This window comes from Chiloscyllium plagiosum, chromosome 10 (assembly GCF_004010195.1).
Source record: "Chiloscyllium plagiosum isolate BGI_BamShark_2017 chromosome 10, ASM401019v2, whole genome shotgun sequence".
In the NCBI taxonomy this organism is placed as follows: Eukaryota; Metazoa; Chordata; class Chondrichthyes; order Orectolobiformes; family Hemiscylliidae; genus Chiloscyllium; species Chiloscyllium plagiosum.
The window spans coordinates 29,785,301-29,799,618 of NC_057719.1; the positions used below are offsets into that span (position 1 = coordinate 29,785,301).

The following is a 14,318-nucleotide window of genomic DNA, read 5'->3' on the forward strand; positions in this document are numbered from 1 at the left end:
CTACCTTCCCTCACCCTCCTCTCTGACCTATCACCTCCATCCCCACCTCCATTCACCTACTGTACTCTTTGATACCTTCTCTCTCCCTCTTCCCCCCCACCTCCATTTATCTTTCCACCCTGAAGGCTCCCTGCCTCCATTCCTGATCAAGAGCTTTTGCCAGAAACATCAATCCTGCTCCTCGGATACTGCCTGACCTGCTGTGCTTTTCCAGCACCACTCTAATCTAAACTCTGGTTTCCAGCATCTGCAGTCCTCACTTTTGCCTATTACATATTACCAGTAAATATTACATACAAACATTACAGTGCAGTACAGGCCCTTCAGCCCTCAATGTTGCGCCGACCTGTCATACCAATCTGAAGCCCAACTAACCTACACTATTCCATGTACATCCATATGCTTGTCCAATTACAGTTCAGCTTTCTTCAGAAATTGGAGAGTTTGGCATTCACTAACATTGAATACAGTGTCCTGTATCATAGGGCATAGATTGTGGCTTGCTAAAAGTGCAAGGTTCAAAATGTTCAAACCTGTAAACAAAGTTGACTAATTAAGGAGATGTTTTGTGTCTCAGAGCTGGTAGGTGGCCAACAGTGTGTGCCTGTCTGTTTGTATGTATGCACCTGTGTGAGTGTGATTGAGAGAGAGATTGTTATGATCATTGGTATTTCATCAGTTGTTGGTCTTCCATCATGTGAGGAGACAACAGGTATCTCTATACTCTTTGGAATTGAGAACACTCTGCAAAGACTATGGCTCCCAGCCCGGAATGAAGAGTTATCAGTCTCCCCATTGGTTGGTAGCTCTTTGAGGTGCATTATTGCTCCAATGCCAGATTCATGTAAAATCCACCCGAGACTCCCAGAACCGGCCAAGGATGTAATTGGCCTCAACTCAGATTGGCTAATAAACAGGGCCTCTCCTTCCCATAAAAACACCAGCTGGTAATTTTGGAATGTTTGTAGTTATATAGTTTTCAAATCTGGACAGCCCAATGAATGTCACCATTTCTTTATAAACCATGACAAATACATTAAAATAATGAATAAAGTCAAATTCTTCAGGAGAAAATGGATAAGTTTCAATTAACCATTATTTATTAGTTCCAGATCAATGATTTAACAATAATACAAAGGGTTATACTTACTAATTCTTTGAAAATTTCTTCTGTTTCGTCCTGTATTTGGATCATCTCCGAATTCATTTGGTAACTTACATGCAAATTAACCACTACAAAAAAAAGCAGCATGGCAAAAATAAAACAATTTTTGCTTAAGATATTGTAGCAGTTGAATATTATTTAAATAAAGTAAAAATCCTTACAAATTAGCTCAGATTCTCAAAGTTTATGTGAAGATTTGTAGCTCGGGTGCTCGTTGTTGTAGTTGTGTTCGCCGAGCTGGGAATTTGTGTTGTAGACGTTTTGTCCCCTGTCTAGGTAACATTCTCAGTGCTTGGGAGCCTCCTGTGAAGCGCTTCTGTGATCTTTCCTCCGGCATTTATAGTGGTTTGAATCTGCCGCTTCCGGTTGTCAGTTCCAGCTGTCCACTGCAGTGGCCGGTATATTGGGTCCAGGTCGATGTGCTTGTTGATTGAATCAGTGGATGAGTGCCATGCCTCTAGGAATTCCCTGGCTGTTCTCTGTTTGGCTTGTCCTATAATAGTAGTGTTGTCCCAGTCAAACTCATGTTGCTTGTCATCTGCGTGTGTGGCTACTAAGGATAGCTGGTCATGTCGTTCCTTGGCTAGTTGGTGTTCATGGATGCGGACCGTTAGCTGTCTTCCTGTTTGTCCTAAGGAGTGTTTTGTGCAGTCCTTGCATGGGATTTTGTATACTACGTTGGTTTTGCTCATGCTGGGTATCGGGTCCTTTGTCCTGGTGATTTGTTGTCTGAGAGTGGCTGTTGGTTTGTGTGCTGTTATGAGTCCTAGTGGTCGTAGTAGTCTGGCTGTCAGTTCAGAAATGTTCTTGATGTATGGTAAAGTGGCTAGTCCTTTGGTTGTGGCATGTCCTCATTCCGTTGTCTTTCCCTGAGGCCACAACCCGATACCCAGCATGAGCAAAACCAACGTAGTATACAAAATCCCATGCAAGGACTGCACAAAATACTACATAGGACAAACAGGAAGACAGCTAACGGTCCGCATCCATGAACACCAACTAGCCACGGAACGACACGACCAGCTATCCTTAGTAACCACACATGCATGAGTTTGACTGGGACATGAGTTTGACTGGGACAACACTACTATTATAGGACAAGCCAAACAGAGAACAGCCAGGGAATTCCTAGAGGCATGGCACTCATCCACTGATTCAATCAACAAGCACATCGACCTGGACCCAATATACCGGCCACTGCAGCGGACAGCTGGAACTGACAACCGGAAGCGGCAGATTCAAACCACTATAAATGCCGGAAGAAAGATCACAGAAGCGCTTCACAGGAGGCTCCCAAGCACTGAGGATGTCACCTAGACAGGGGACGAAACGTCTGCAACACAAATTCCCAGCTCGGCGAACACAACCACAACAGCTCTGATTCTTTTGTTGCACACATGGAAGAAATACATGTGCTTAAAATCAAGGCTGGTTACTGTTCATTGGAGATTTGAAGAGAGGGAGTCAATAGGATAGTTGATAATCATACGTAACAATATCAATCCACAGCTAGTGAATATTCAAACTATGTAGCAGAGAAAACTCTTCCCCACACAGCTTGATTCTAGTCCCCACTGACCACACCCAAAGTAAATGCTTGGGTTAATCTCTAAACCACTCAATCTCCCTCTGTTAAGGGATCAAAATATAAATTTGATGAAATACAGTGGATTATTTCCCATCACCATCTGAAGGGAAATCTGTTCCTGTGGAAATCAAGAGGAGCCCACTGCAAGTTGCACCCTCTTCATTGTTTCATTTTATCCTTCCATGGGATATGTGCATAACTGGTAGACATTCATTGTCCATTCATGATTGCTTTCAAGGTAGCAGCGATGTGCTGCCTTTTGAACCACTGTTGTACATTTGGTGTAGGAACAGTCACAGAATACAGGAAGGGAGATTTGTGATTTTCATTCAAACTTTCTCTGTCTTTGCTCTTATCCTTCTCCATCACTTCTCTCCCTCTCTGCTGGTCTTCAATCTCTACTCCACCAGCCATCCTTCAACTATCCTTCTCCCTTCTTGTATTCAATTTGCCCTTCTATTCTTGTACTATCTTCTCCTGTTCTTTCCTGTCCCCTTCCTATCCTCATCCCTTTCTTCCATCTGCTTCTTTTACATTCTCTTCTCTGTTGTTTACTCAAAGAAGTTCTGTAAAATTTATCAGACAGTCCTTCCTTTAAAAATCTATACTTGCTCTCTGTAATTACTCGTGTCTTTTTCTGCAGTATTGATTTTGTCCAACATTAAGCCATAGAAGCTTACCCATGATCAAAGTTAGGCTGGCTGGTTCATAGCTACCTGATGTCTCCCTTTCTGAACCAACTGTTATATTGGCAACCCTCCAACCTTCTGTCACAACTTTCATATTCAAGAATATTTATGGTCAGAGATTTATTTGCTTTCTCATTTCTCTAATCGTTCTGGGACATGAGCCAAGGGAGTTGATACCTTTTCCACTTTCAGCTTTGTCAATTTAAATCACCTTCACTTCCAGTACCCATAATTTCTTCTGCAAAAAAAAAAGAAGTCTCATTTATTATCTCTGAAAGGTTTTCATCATCCAGAGGATTTCATGTTTCATCTTTCATTGGTTCTTTTCTTCCTTGAACAGTCATTTTAGTGTTACAAATGGGTAACTACAAGTAAAAGTAATTACAAGTTCTCTGTTCTATTTATCAGATTTTGCTCATACTGTCTCTTAGCTTTCTAGTACTTTTTGGTTTTCTTTTTTTATATAGTTGGCTTGATTTTATTTTATATTATTAGCTTCTCAAATACTTCTAAACCAGCAGCAGCTAGGAACTTTCCTGAAAAATACAAACAGTAGAAAAATATATCTTTCATAAATTCAGGGAAAATAATCAAAAATATAGTTGCAGGTGTTTAACAGTCACCATGAAAACTGACCTCTTCTGGCTGTAATTTATTATTCATGTGACTCTTCATTTTCAATGCTAGAAATAATATTTAAGGTAGTTGGAAGTATTTACTTTAAGAAAGCAATCTGTTAGAAGGTTGACTTAGAAAAAGTTGTAAAAGAAACTATGGGAAAATCTGGTTTTTCCAAAGTCAGGACAAGGCAGCAGGAGTACTCCTAGGAGGAGGACTGCCAGATTGGAAACAGGAATAAATCAATATGAATTCTGAAGGGCTGTGGCATCCCTGAAGAACAGAATTTACATTTGAGATTTTAAGAAAAGGGAAATCTTGGGTGGGATTAAAGTAAAACTGGATTCAGCCTACACAGCTATAAAACACTATATTAAGTTAAAACTGCTTACTTTAAAATTTTAACATATGCAATAAAACTTGTTATTATTTAAGAACATGAAAGCTAGTGGTATGGTTCTCTCAGTTAATTAATGGGCATTCAAAATTTCTCTTTGAACATTAACGATTCCTACCAGGATCCTCACAAGTATTTCTTATAAATTAAAGGTCAAGGCAAATTTCAAGTTAATAACATAAAAGAAGCTAAGCCAGGTTTCTTCCATTCTCTCCCATCAGTTTCTAATTTAGAACCAGTATACAAACAAATGCTTGGCATTAACTCTACCATATGCATCACATAATACTGATCTATAGTTTTACAGTCCTAAAACACACAATGCAAAGTCTATATGTTTTGATTTCCAGGAGAGTTCTAAGTTGGGACTTTACATTTAAATCTAGGGCAAATGAGAATAAATGTGCTCTCTGTTAGAATTTGCTTGGCTGTAAAAGCTGGGTGTTAATGAGGATCAATAGAAAGACAAACTGCATTATTGAGAGAAAGGTGACTGATACTTTGAAGACAATCACAGCTGTTGCTATGTTCGCAGTTAAAAAATGCAAAGTCTCTTAAAAGCTTTCATATGTTATTTACCAAGGTTCCAAGTAGTTGTGCTAAAATGTGCTCCTTTGTTTTTCAGATAGAAGGCTGTTGTGGGTAGATATAGCTAAATCAACATTTCTTCTTGCAAACAGGGCTAAAGTATTTTCTGTTGGCATGAAGGGGGAAAGGAAATATTTTTGGAATTAAATTAAAAATATTATAGAAACCCAAGAATATTACAGAAGCTTGGTCTTGTAGAGTTTGCAGCTCAGAGAATTCAGGAAGCTCAAAATTAAATGGTAGCCAGGTCTGTAAGTTAAGCAGAGAAAAAAAGATATCTGTTTATTATGTAAGTGAAAACATACCCAATTCAGTGGCTGAATTCATGGGAGGGGAGGGGGTTGGGTTAAGAGACTGTAAGATTTGCTTAGTTTAAAGCTACAGAAAGATCTGTAGCAATTCTCAGCCAAAAGCAGTTAGCTAAGGAGCAAATTGGGAGAAACTGGTGTGTCTGTCTAAAGCTAGAATAATGAGCATAGGGACCATTAGAAACTAAGAGTGTTCCTGATCTCCCACACTTGAGCGGAGAAGTCAACAGCTTTGAAAGAAAGTTGAAGGATAGCTTAGCCAAATGCCAATGGAAGAATTCCCATGAACTGTCGTACTTTGGAGAATGGCTGCAACACAGGAGAACTCAATGTACCATACTTGATTTGATGCAAGAAGGAAGTAAATAAACTCTCAAAATCGTATGATGTATCAGAAAACTTTTGCCTGGAATCAAGTTGTAAAAGGGAATTTGATTCTTACTCTAAGTAATGACAAACTATGGTGGTAAATTAATAGAGATTACTTTACTTGTTATATATAAAATGTCTTTTTGTCTATAATGTGAAGTATTGTACCATACTTCATCACTGGGTATTCGAATTTCTCCTTAAAACATTAATAATCTCTAGGGAGATTGTAACAACAACTTAAAAGTATCATTACTTTACTCCTTTGCTATTTTGGCGTAATTTATATTGTGGAGTTTTAATTAATTTCTCACCAGAAGCAGGAGAGTTGTGGTTCTCGGTAAAGAAAATCAGCATATTACAAAGGTTGCTTGATCTGTAGATATTTGAGCAATTAGATGTGGAAACAAAGATACCATTAAAACAAATGACGTATCAGCAGTGACAAGGCAGTTTTCAGAAGACCTCATGTTACGTACATGCAATCTTAATTTGACACCTGAGCACATGACAACCATCTGAAACATCTTTCTAGAGAAAATTTCACAAATTTTAATTTGCACAGGCTGCAAACATGACTCCAACTTGTTCCATGCTACATAGAGAAATGGCTTCTGCCTATCAATTCAAACAAATTCATACAAAATCACTAGCTCACTCAAACTGCTGTCAACCAACTCTTCAAACCCAGTGCTTTTGGATCTTGTGAACCATTTCTTTTCCTCAGTTACTACCTTTGCTAACTTCATCCTTAAAAAGCCCACTCTCTCCATCTCTACATGACCACATTCCTAAAATCCCCTACCTCTCAGCTCCTGAAACAATACTTCCCATATGAAACTAATCTTTTCCCCATTTAAGATATCTCAACGTCAAAACTAGCAATATGACTATAATTACAGTTCAATATCAATCTTCTAGGGGATACTAATACGATATTCATGTCCTCCAGCACCAACACTTAGGAGCAGCTGTAAACCATCTGCAAGACAGTGAAGAAATTCACCAAAGATCCTGATACCAAAGGCAAGGGTAGCAGGACAGCAGTGAGGACATTCTCCTGGCAATCAGAGGTAGTGGCAATGAGTGTGTTCTCTCCTAGTTGGGGCTTTTGGCAGTGGGTGTTATCTCCTGGCGCTCGGGGCTAACAGCAGCAGCAGTGAGGTTATCCTCTCAGCGATTGGGGGGCAGTGGTAGCCACGTTCTCCCAGTGTCAGAGCTAGTTCCAGCAACAGAGAGGTTGTTCTCCTGGTGTTTAGGGTCAGCAGCAGAAAAGCTCCTCCAGCAAGTGGGGATGGCGGCAGAGATTGCAGCGCTGGCAAGGAGACATCTGCAAGCAAAGCAGGACATATGGCCCAGTGATGGCCTGGCCTAGCAGAGAACCAGAGACTCTTGGTTGCGGGGAAAGTGTGGTTTCAGCAGCATCAGTGAATTGGGCCCAACGGTGAAGAGATGATGCCTAAAGTGGGGCAATTCCTATGTTCTTTACTTTTCTGATTTGTTTTTGTTTCCTAAGAATTTGAACTTGAGTATCTGTACCTAGGTACCTTTCCACCCGAGATGGCATTGTAATGCAGCAACTATAAATTCTTCATTGTACTGATTTGAGTACATGACAATAAAGCTAATTCAAAATGGAAGAACCACAATCTGCAAGCTCTCCTCCAAACCATTCAACATCCTGACTTGGAAATATATAATTGTTTCTTCACATATTGCTGGGTCAAAATCCTAGAATACCCTCTCTAACAGAATTATGGGTCAATCAATTGCAATGGGTGAAAGAAGGCAGTCCACCCCCACTTTCTCAAGGGCAACGAGAGACAAGCAGTAAATGCGGGCCCAGTCAGCAACATCCACATGCCAAGAGTAAATTTTTAAAAACTGGCTCATCCCTTTCATGATTCCAATCCTTACAGAAATGTGGGGATATTTTCATTGTACTCAAAAGTTTTATTTTTAGTCTCCTCCACTTGCTTAAAAAAAATCTCAGTTACATCATAGAGTCATAGAGATGTACAGCATGGAAACAGACCCTTCGGTCCAACTCGTCCATGCCGACCAGATATCCCAACCCAATCTAGTCCCACCTGCCAAGACCCGTCCCATATCCCTCCAAACCCTTCCTATTCATATACCCATCCAAATGCCTTTTAAATGTTGCAATTGTACCAGCCTCCATCACATCCTCTGGCAGCTCATTCCATACACACACCACTCTCTGCGTGAAAAAGTTGCCCCTTAGGTCTCTTTTATATCTTTCCCCTCTCACCCTAAACCTATGCCCTCTAGTTCTGGACTCCCCCACCCCAGAGAAAAGACTTTGTCCATTTATCCTATGCATGTCCCTCAATTTTGTAAACCTCTATAAGGTCACCCGTCAGCCTCCGATGCTCCAGGGAAAACAGCCCCAGCCGGTTCAGCCTCTTCCTATAGCTCAAATTCTCCAACCCTGGCGATATCCTTGTAAATCTTTTCTGAACCCTTTCAAGTTTCACAACATCTTTCCGATAAGAAGGAGACCAGAATTGCATGCAATATTCCAACAGTGGCCTAAGCAATGTCCTGTACAGCCGCAATATGACCTCCCAACTCGTGTACTCAATATTCTGACCAATGAAGGAAAGCATACCAAACACCTTCTTCACTATCCTACCTACTTGTGAGTCCACTTTCAAGGAGCTATGAACCTGCACTCCAATGTGTCTTTCATTAGATTAGTTTAGATTCCCTACAGTTTGGAAACAGGCCCAGCTGCCCAACATGTCCACACTGACCCTCCGAAGAGCAACCCATCCAGACCCATTTACCCCGACTAATGTACCTAACACCATAGGCAATTTAGCATAGCCAATTCACCTAACCTGCACATGTTTGGATTGTGGGAGGAAACCGGAGCACCCAGAGGAAACCCATGCAGACACGGGGAGAATGTGCAAACTCCACACACCCATTGCCCAAGGTGGGAATTGAACCAGGGTCCCTGGTGCTGTGAGGCAGCAGTGCTTATCACTGAGCTACCGTCTCTTGGTTCAGCAACACTCCCTAGGACCTTACCATTAAGTGTACAAGTCCTGCTATGATGGTGCTTTCCCAAATTGCAGCACCTCACATTTATCTGAATTAAACTCCATCTGCCATTCTCAGTCCATTGGCCCATCTGGTCAAGATCCTGTTGTAGTCTGAGGTAACCCTCTTTGCTGTCCACTACACCTCCAATTTTGGTGTCATCTGCAAACTTATTAACTGTACCTCTTAGGCTCGCATCCAAATCATTTATGTAAATGACAAAAAGTAGAGGACCAAGCACCGATCCTTGTGGCACTCCACTGGTCACAGGCCTCCAGTCTGAAAACCGAAACTCCACCACCACTCTCTCTCTCTCTCTCTTCTGCCTTTGAGCCAGTTCTGTAGCCAAATGGCTAATTCTCCCTGTATTCTGTGAGATCTAACCTTGCTAACCAGTCTCCCATGGGGAACTTTGTCAAACACCTGACTGAAGTCCGTATAGATCACATCTACCGCTCTGTCCTCATCAATCCTCTTTGTTACTTCCTCAAAAAACTCAATCAAGTTTGTGAGACATGATTTCTTACACACAAAGCCATGTTGACTATCCATAATCAGTCTTTGCCTTTCCTAATACATGTGCATCCTGTCCCTCAGGATTCCCTCCAACAACTTGCCCACCACCGACATCAGGTTCACTGGTCTACAGTTCCCTGGCTTGTCCTTACCACCCTTCTTAGACAGTGGCATCACATTAACCAATCTCCAATCTTCCGGCACCTCACCTGTGACTATCGATGATACAAATATCTCAGCAAGAGGCCCAGCAATCACTTCTCTAGCTTCCCATAGCGTTCTAGGGTACACCTGATCATATCCTGGAGATTTAGCCACTTTTTTGCGTTTCAAGATATCCAGCACTTTCTCCTCTGTAACATGGACATTTTGAAAGGTGTCACCATCTATTTCCCTACATTCTATATGTTCCATATCTTTTTCCACAGTAAATACTGATGCAATATACTCATTTAGTATCTCCCCCATTTTCTGCAGCTCCACACAAAGGCCGGCTTGTTGATCTTTGAGGGGCCCTATTCTCTCCCTAGTTATCCTTTTGTCCTTAAATGTGTTTGTAAAAACCCTTTAAATTCTCCTTAATTCTATTTGTCAAAACTACTTCATGTCCCCTTTTTGCCCTCCTGATTTCCCACTTAAGTACACTCCTACTGCTTTTATACTCCTCTTAGGATTCACTCAATCTATCCTGTCTATACCGGATATATGCTTCCTTCTTTTTCTTAACCAAACCCTCAACTTCCTTAGTCATCCAGCATTCCTTATACCTACCAGCCTTCCCTTTCACCCTAACAGGAATATACTTTCTCTGGATTCTTGTTATCTCATTTCTGAAGGCTTCCCATTTTCTAGCCGTCCTGCCAACATCTGCCCCAGTCAGCTTTTGAAAGTTCTTGCCTAATACCGTCAAAATTGGCCTTTCTCCAATTTAGAACTTCAATTTTTAGATCTAGTCTATCCTTTTCCATCACTATTTTAAATCTAATAGAATTATGGTCGCTGGTCCCAAAGTGCTCCCCCACTGACACCTCAGTCACCTGCCTTGCCTTATTTCCCAAGAGTAGGTCAGGTTTTGCACCTTCTTGAGCATGTACATCCACATACTGAAACAGAAAATGTTCTCATACACACTTAAATTCCTCTCCATCGAAACTCTTAACACTATGGCAGTCCCAGTCTATGGAAAGTTAAAATCCCCTACAATAACCACTATTATTCTTACAGATAGCTGAGATCTCCTTACAAGTTTGTTTCTCAATTTCCCTCTGACTATTCGGGGGCCTATAATACAATCCCAATAAGGTGATCATCCTTTTCTTATTTCTCAGTTCCACCCAAATAACTTCCCTGGATGTACTTCCGGGAATATCCTCCCTCAGCACAGCTGTAATTCTATCCCTGATCAAAAACACCATTCCCACACCTCTCTTGCCTCCCTTTCTATCCTGGTACATTAAGTTGCCAGTCCTGCCCATCCCTGAGCCATGTTTCTGTAATTGCTATGATATCCCAGTCCCATGTTCCTAAACATGCCCGGAGTTCATCTGCCTTCCCTGTTAGGCCCTTGCATTGAAATAAATGCAGTTTAATTTATTAGTCCTACCTTGTCCCTGCCTGCCCTGACTGTTTGTCTTGCTTCTGTTCTCAACTATACCAGTGTTAGATTGATCGCTTTCCTCACTATCTCCCTGCATTCCACACCCCCCACCTTACTAGTTTAAATCCTCTCAAGCAGCTCTAGCAAATCTCCCCTCCAGTATATTAATCCCCTTCCAATTTAGGTTCAATCCACCCTTCTTGTACAGGTCACTTCTACCCCAAAATACCTTCCAATGATCCAAAAATGTGAATCCTTCTCCCCTACACCAGCTCCTCAGCCATGCATTTATCTGCTCTATCCTCCTATTCCTGCCCTCACTAGCTCATAACATCAGGAGTAATCCAGATATTACAGCTCTCGAGGACCTCCTTTTTAAATTATTGCCTAACTCTCTGTAATCTCTCTTCAGAATTTCAACCTTTTCTCTTCCCATGTCGTTGGTTCCAATGTGGACAATGACCTCTTGCTGGCTCCTCTCCCACTTGAGAACATTCTGCACCCTCTCTGAGACATCCTTGATCCTGGCACCAGGAAAGCAACATACCATTCTGATTTTTCACTGCTGGCCACAGAAACGTTTGTCGGTACCTCGGACTAGAGAATTCCCTAAAACAATGGATCTCTTGGAACCCGATGTACCTCTCGTTGCATTAGAACCAGTCTCAATACCAGAAACTTGGCTGTTCGTGCTACATTCCTGAGGATTCATCACCCCCTACACTTTCCAAAACAGCATACTTGTTTGAAATGGGTATAGCCACAGAAGACTCCTGCACTAGGTGCCTACCTCTCTTACCTTTCCTGGAGTTAACCCATCTGTGTGACTGTATGTGAGACTTTCTTCCCACCCCCCCCTCCCATAACTGCCATCCATCACATACTGTTGCTGTTGCAAATTTCTCACTGCTTCTAACTGTCTCTCCAACTGATCCATTCGATCTGACTTTGCAATCACAAAAAAATCACTGGAATTGCATCCTACTTCACAGCTTCAGATACAACTTACAATATATTCCAATATTTTGTTCCATTTAACCATCACCACATCCTCATCTATCCCTTCTGGCTCTCATTTCCCAAGGAATTAAAATGTTCATCAAATTTAAAGTACTTTTTGCAATCTCACCCCATGCTGTAGCTCCTTTAGGTATAAAATCATGTTGCAATCTCCTCACTTCAGTTTGTTGTTCCTGCAGAGTGTCTAATTTTAACTTAGTCTTCCTCTGGTATTCCCTTCCTATCTATTGCCTGCTCTCTATGTTGAAGCCTAATAAAAATCCACATGAACAATCACTTCCTCGAAGTTCAATTTTTGTTTGGCTGTTCTATTTTACGCACTCTCTCACAGACACTATGTAGGTTCCCGTTGACAAAAGGAAATATAATACTTGCAAATATACAAAGTATATTAGGTAATATCCTAATTATTCAGTACACAGAAACATTTAAAGTATTGCATAGGTACAAATACATTGAGGTTCTGCTCGATTCATAATAAACGTTTACAGAGGGATAATAATCTGCAATTATATTACCACATTTGTCCAGTCAGAAAAGTCTTTAAATTGGCGTAACAAATAACTATCAGCGTTCCAGAAAGACCACTCCCTCCGCGACTCCCTCGTCAGGTCCACACCCCCCACCAACCCAACCTCCACTCCCGGCACCTTCCCCTGCAACCGCAAGAAATGCAAAACTTGCACCCACACCTCCCCCCTCACTTCTCTCCAAGGCCCCAAGGGATCTCCCATATCCGTCACAAATTCATCTGCACCTCCACACACATAATTTACTGGATCCGCTGCAACCGATGTGGCTCCTATACATTGGGGAGACAAGCCACCTACTTGTGGAACGTTTCAGAGAACACCTCTGGGACACCCGCACCAACCAACCCAACCACCCCTTGGCTGAACACTTTAGCTCCCCCTCCCACTCCGCCAAGGACATGCAGGTCCTTGGCCTCCTCCATCGCCAGACCATGGCAACATGACATCTGGAGGAAGAGCGCCTCATCTTCCGCCTAGGAACCCTCCAACCACAAACGATGAATGCAGATTTCTCCAGTTTCCTCATTTCCCCTCCTCCCACCTTTTCTCAGTCCCAACCCTCGGACTCAGCACCACCTTCTTGACCTGCAATCTTCTTCCCGACCTATCACCCTCACCTTGACCTCCTTCCACCTATCGCATTCCCAACACCCCTCCCCCAAGTCCCTCCTCCCTACCTTTTATCTTAGCCTGCTTGGCACACCCTCCTCATTCCTGAAGAAGGGCTTATGCCCGAAACGTCGATTCTCCTGTTCCTTCGATGCTGCCTGACCTGCTGCGCTTTTCCAGCCACACATTTTTCAGCTCTGATCCCCAGCATCTGCAGTCCTCACTTTCTCCTAGTAACAAATAACTACTTTACCGCAAAAGTATCAGGAAGAAAGAGGGTAGAAGCCACCTTCAAACCAAGTAACATTAGGCGTTTTGAGTTGTTTAAACGAAAATCAAATGTTGACACAACTTGACCCATGGCAATGTGGACCAGATCACACCCAGAGACTGGATGAGCCAAGATTTAAAGTGAATGAAATGGCTGGAGCGCGCCGACTCGTGGCTAATGGGACGGCGGTTTCTATGCCGCTGTCTCATTCACAGAGTCGCCACGGTAGGAAAGGAAGGGACAACAGGCCGGCGATGTCGACCACTCCATGTCTCCAATCCTCCGCTGCTTCGACAGTCCACATGGAGAAAGTAAAGTTTACAAATATCCTGTCTATCTGTCTGTCAGTCAGTCAGTCAGTCAGTCAGTCAACCGCCTGATCTCGAGCTGCTCACCTGTTGCCTCTCCCAGACCAGGTTAGGTATTTTATCTGTTCCCCTGTTTAGAGGCCATTTCGCCGACTGCTCATTCTAGCCGGCTGCGCGTCTCTGTTGTCCGGGAGCCATTTTGGTTTCCATGGAGAAGGCCATGGGGTTAAAGGTTAAAGGGGCAACAAGCAAAAACCCCTTGCAAAACAAGAAACAAAATTTAAGAGTTGGAAATGTGACAGCAAAAAATAAAAGGAGATAATTCGGACATTTTCATCTTAGCATCTCAAGCAAAAATTTTGAGGCAAACACTTCAGCCGTTGTTTTTCAAATATGAAAGCAGAGACGTACGTGGGCACGTGAATACTGTAGATCTGATGAATCACAAAACTGAAGAAGCTTCAAAAGCCATATAACTTTTTAAAAGAAATATACAGTACTCCATTACTGGAATGAAGACTGTGCAAGATTATTTTGATTTGGAGGAGCCGGTGTTGGACCGGGTGGACAAAATTAAAAATGACACAACACCAGATTATAGTTCAACAGGCTTATTTGGAAGCACTAGCTTTCGAGGCGCTGCTTCTTCGTCAGGTGGTTGTGAAGCAGGACC

At 42.2% G+C, this 14,318-nt stretch overlaps 1 protein-coding gene across 1 annotated transcript in view; it reads right to left on the reverse strand.

Annotated features, from left to right (window-relative positions):
• lrrc9 (leucine rich repeat containing 9) overlaps nucleotides 1-14,041 on the reverse strand; it is a 235,868-nt gene extending 221,827 nt beyond the window's left edge. Inside the window, exons 1-3 of the mRNA XM_043697264.1 lie at nucleotides 13,733-14,041; nucleotides 3,620-3,680; nucleotides 1,151-1,233 (exon numbers count right to left, since the gene is read on the reverse strand). Coding sequence (XP_043553199.1) covers nucleotides 1,151-1,207 — 57 coding nt within the window. The 5' untranslated portion in view covers nucleotides 1,208-1,233; nucleotides 3,620-3,680; nucleotides 13,733-14,041. The remainder of the gene's footprint in view (nucleotides 1-1,150; nucleotides 1,234-3,619; nucleotides 3,681-13,732) is intronic.
• Nucleotides 14,042-14,318: the final 277 nt, after the last annotated feature.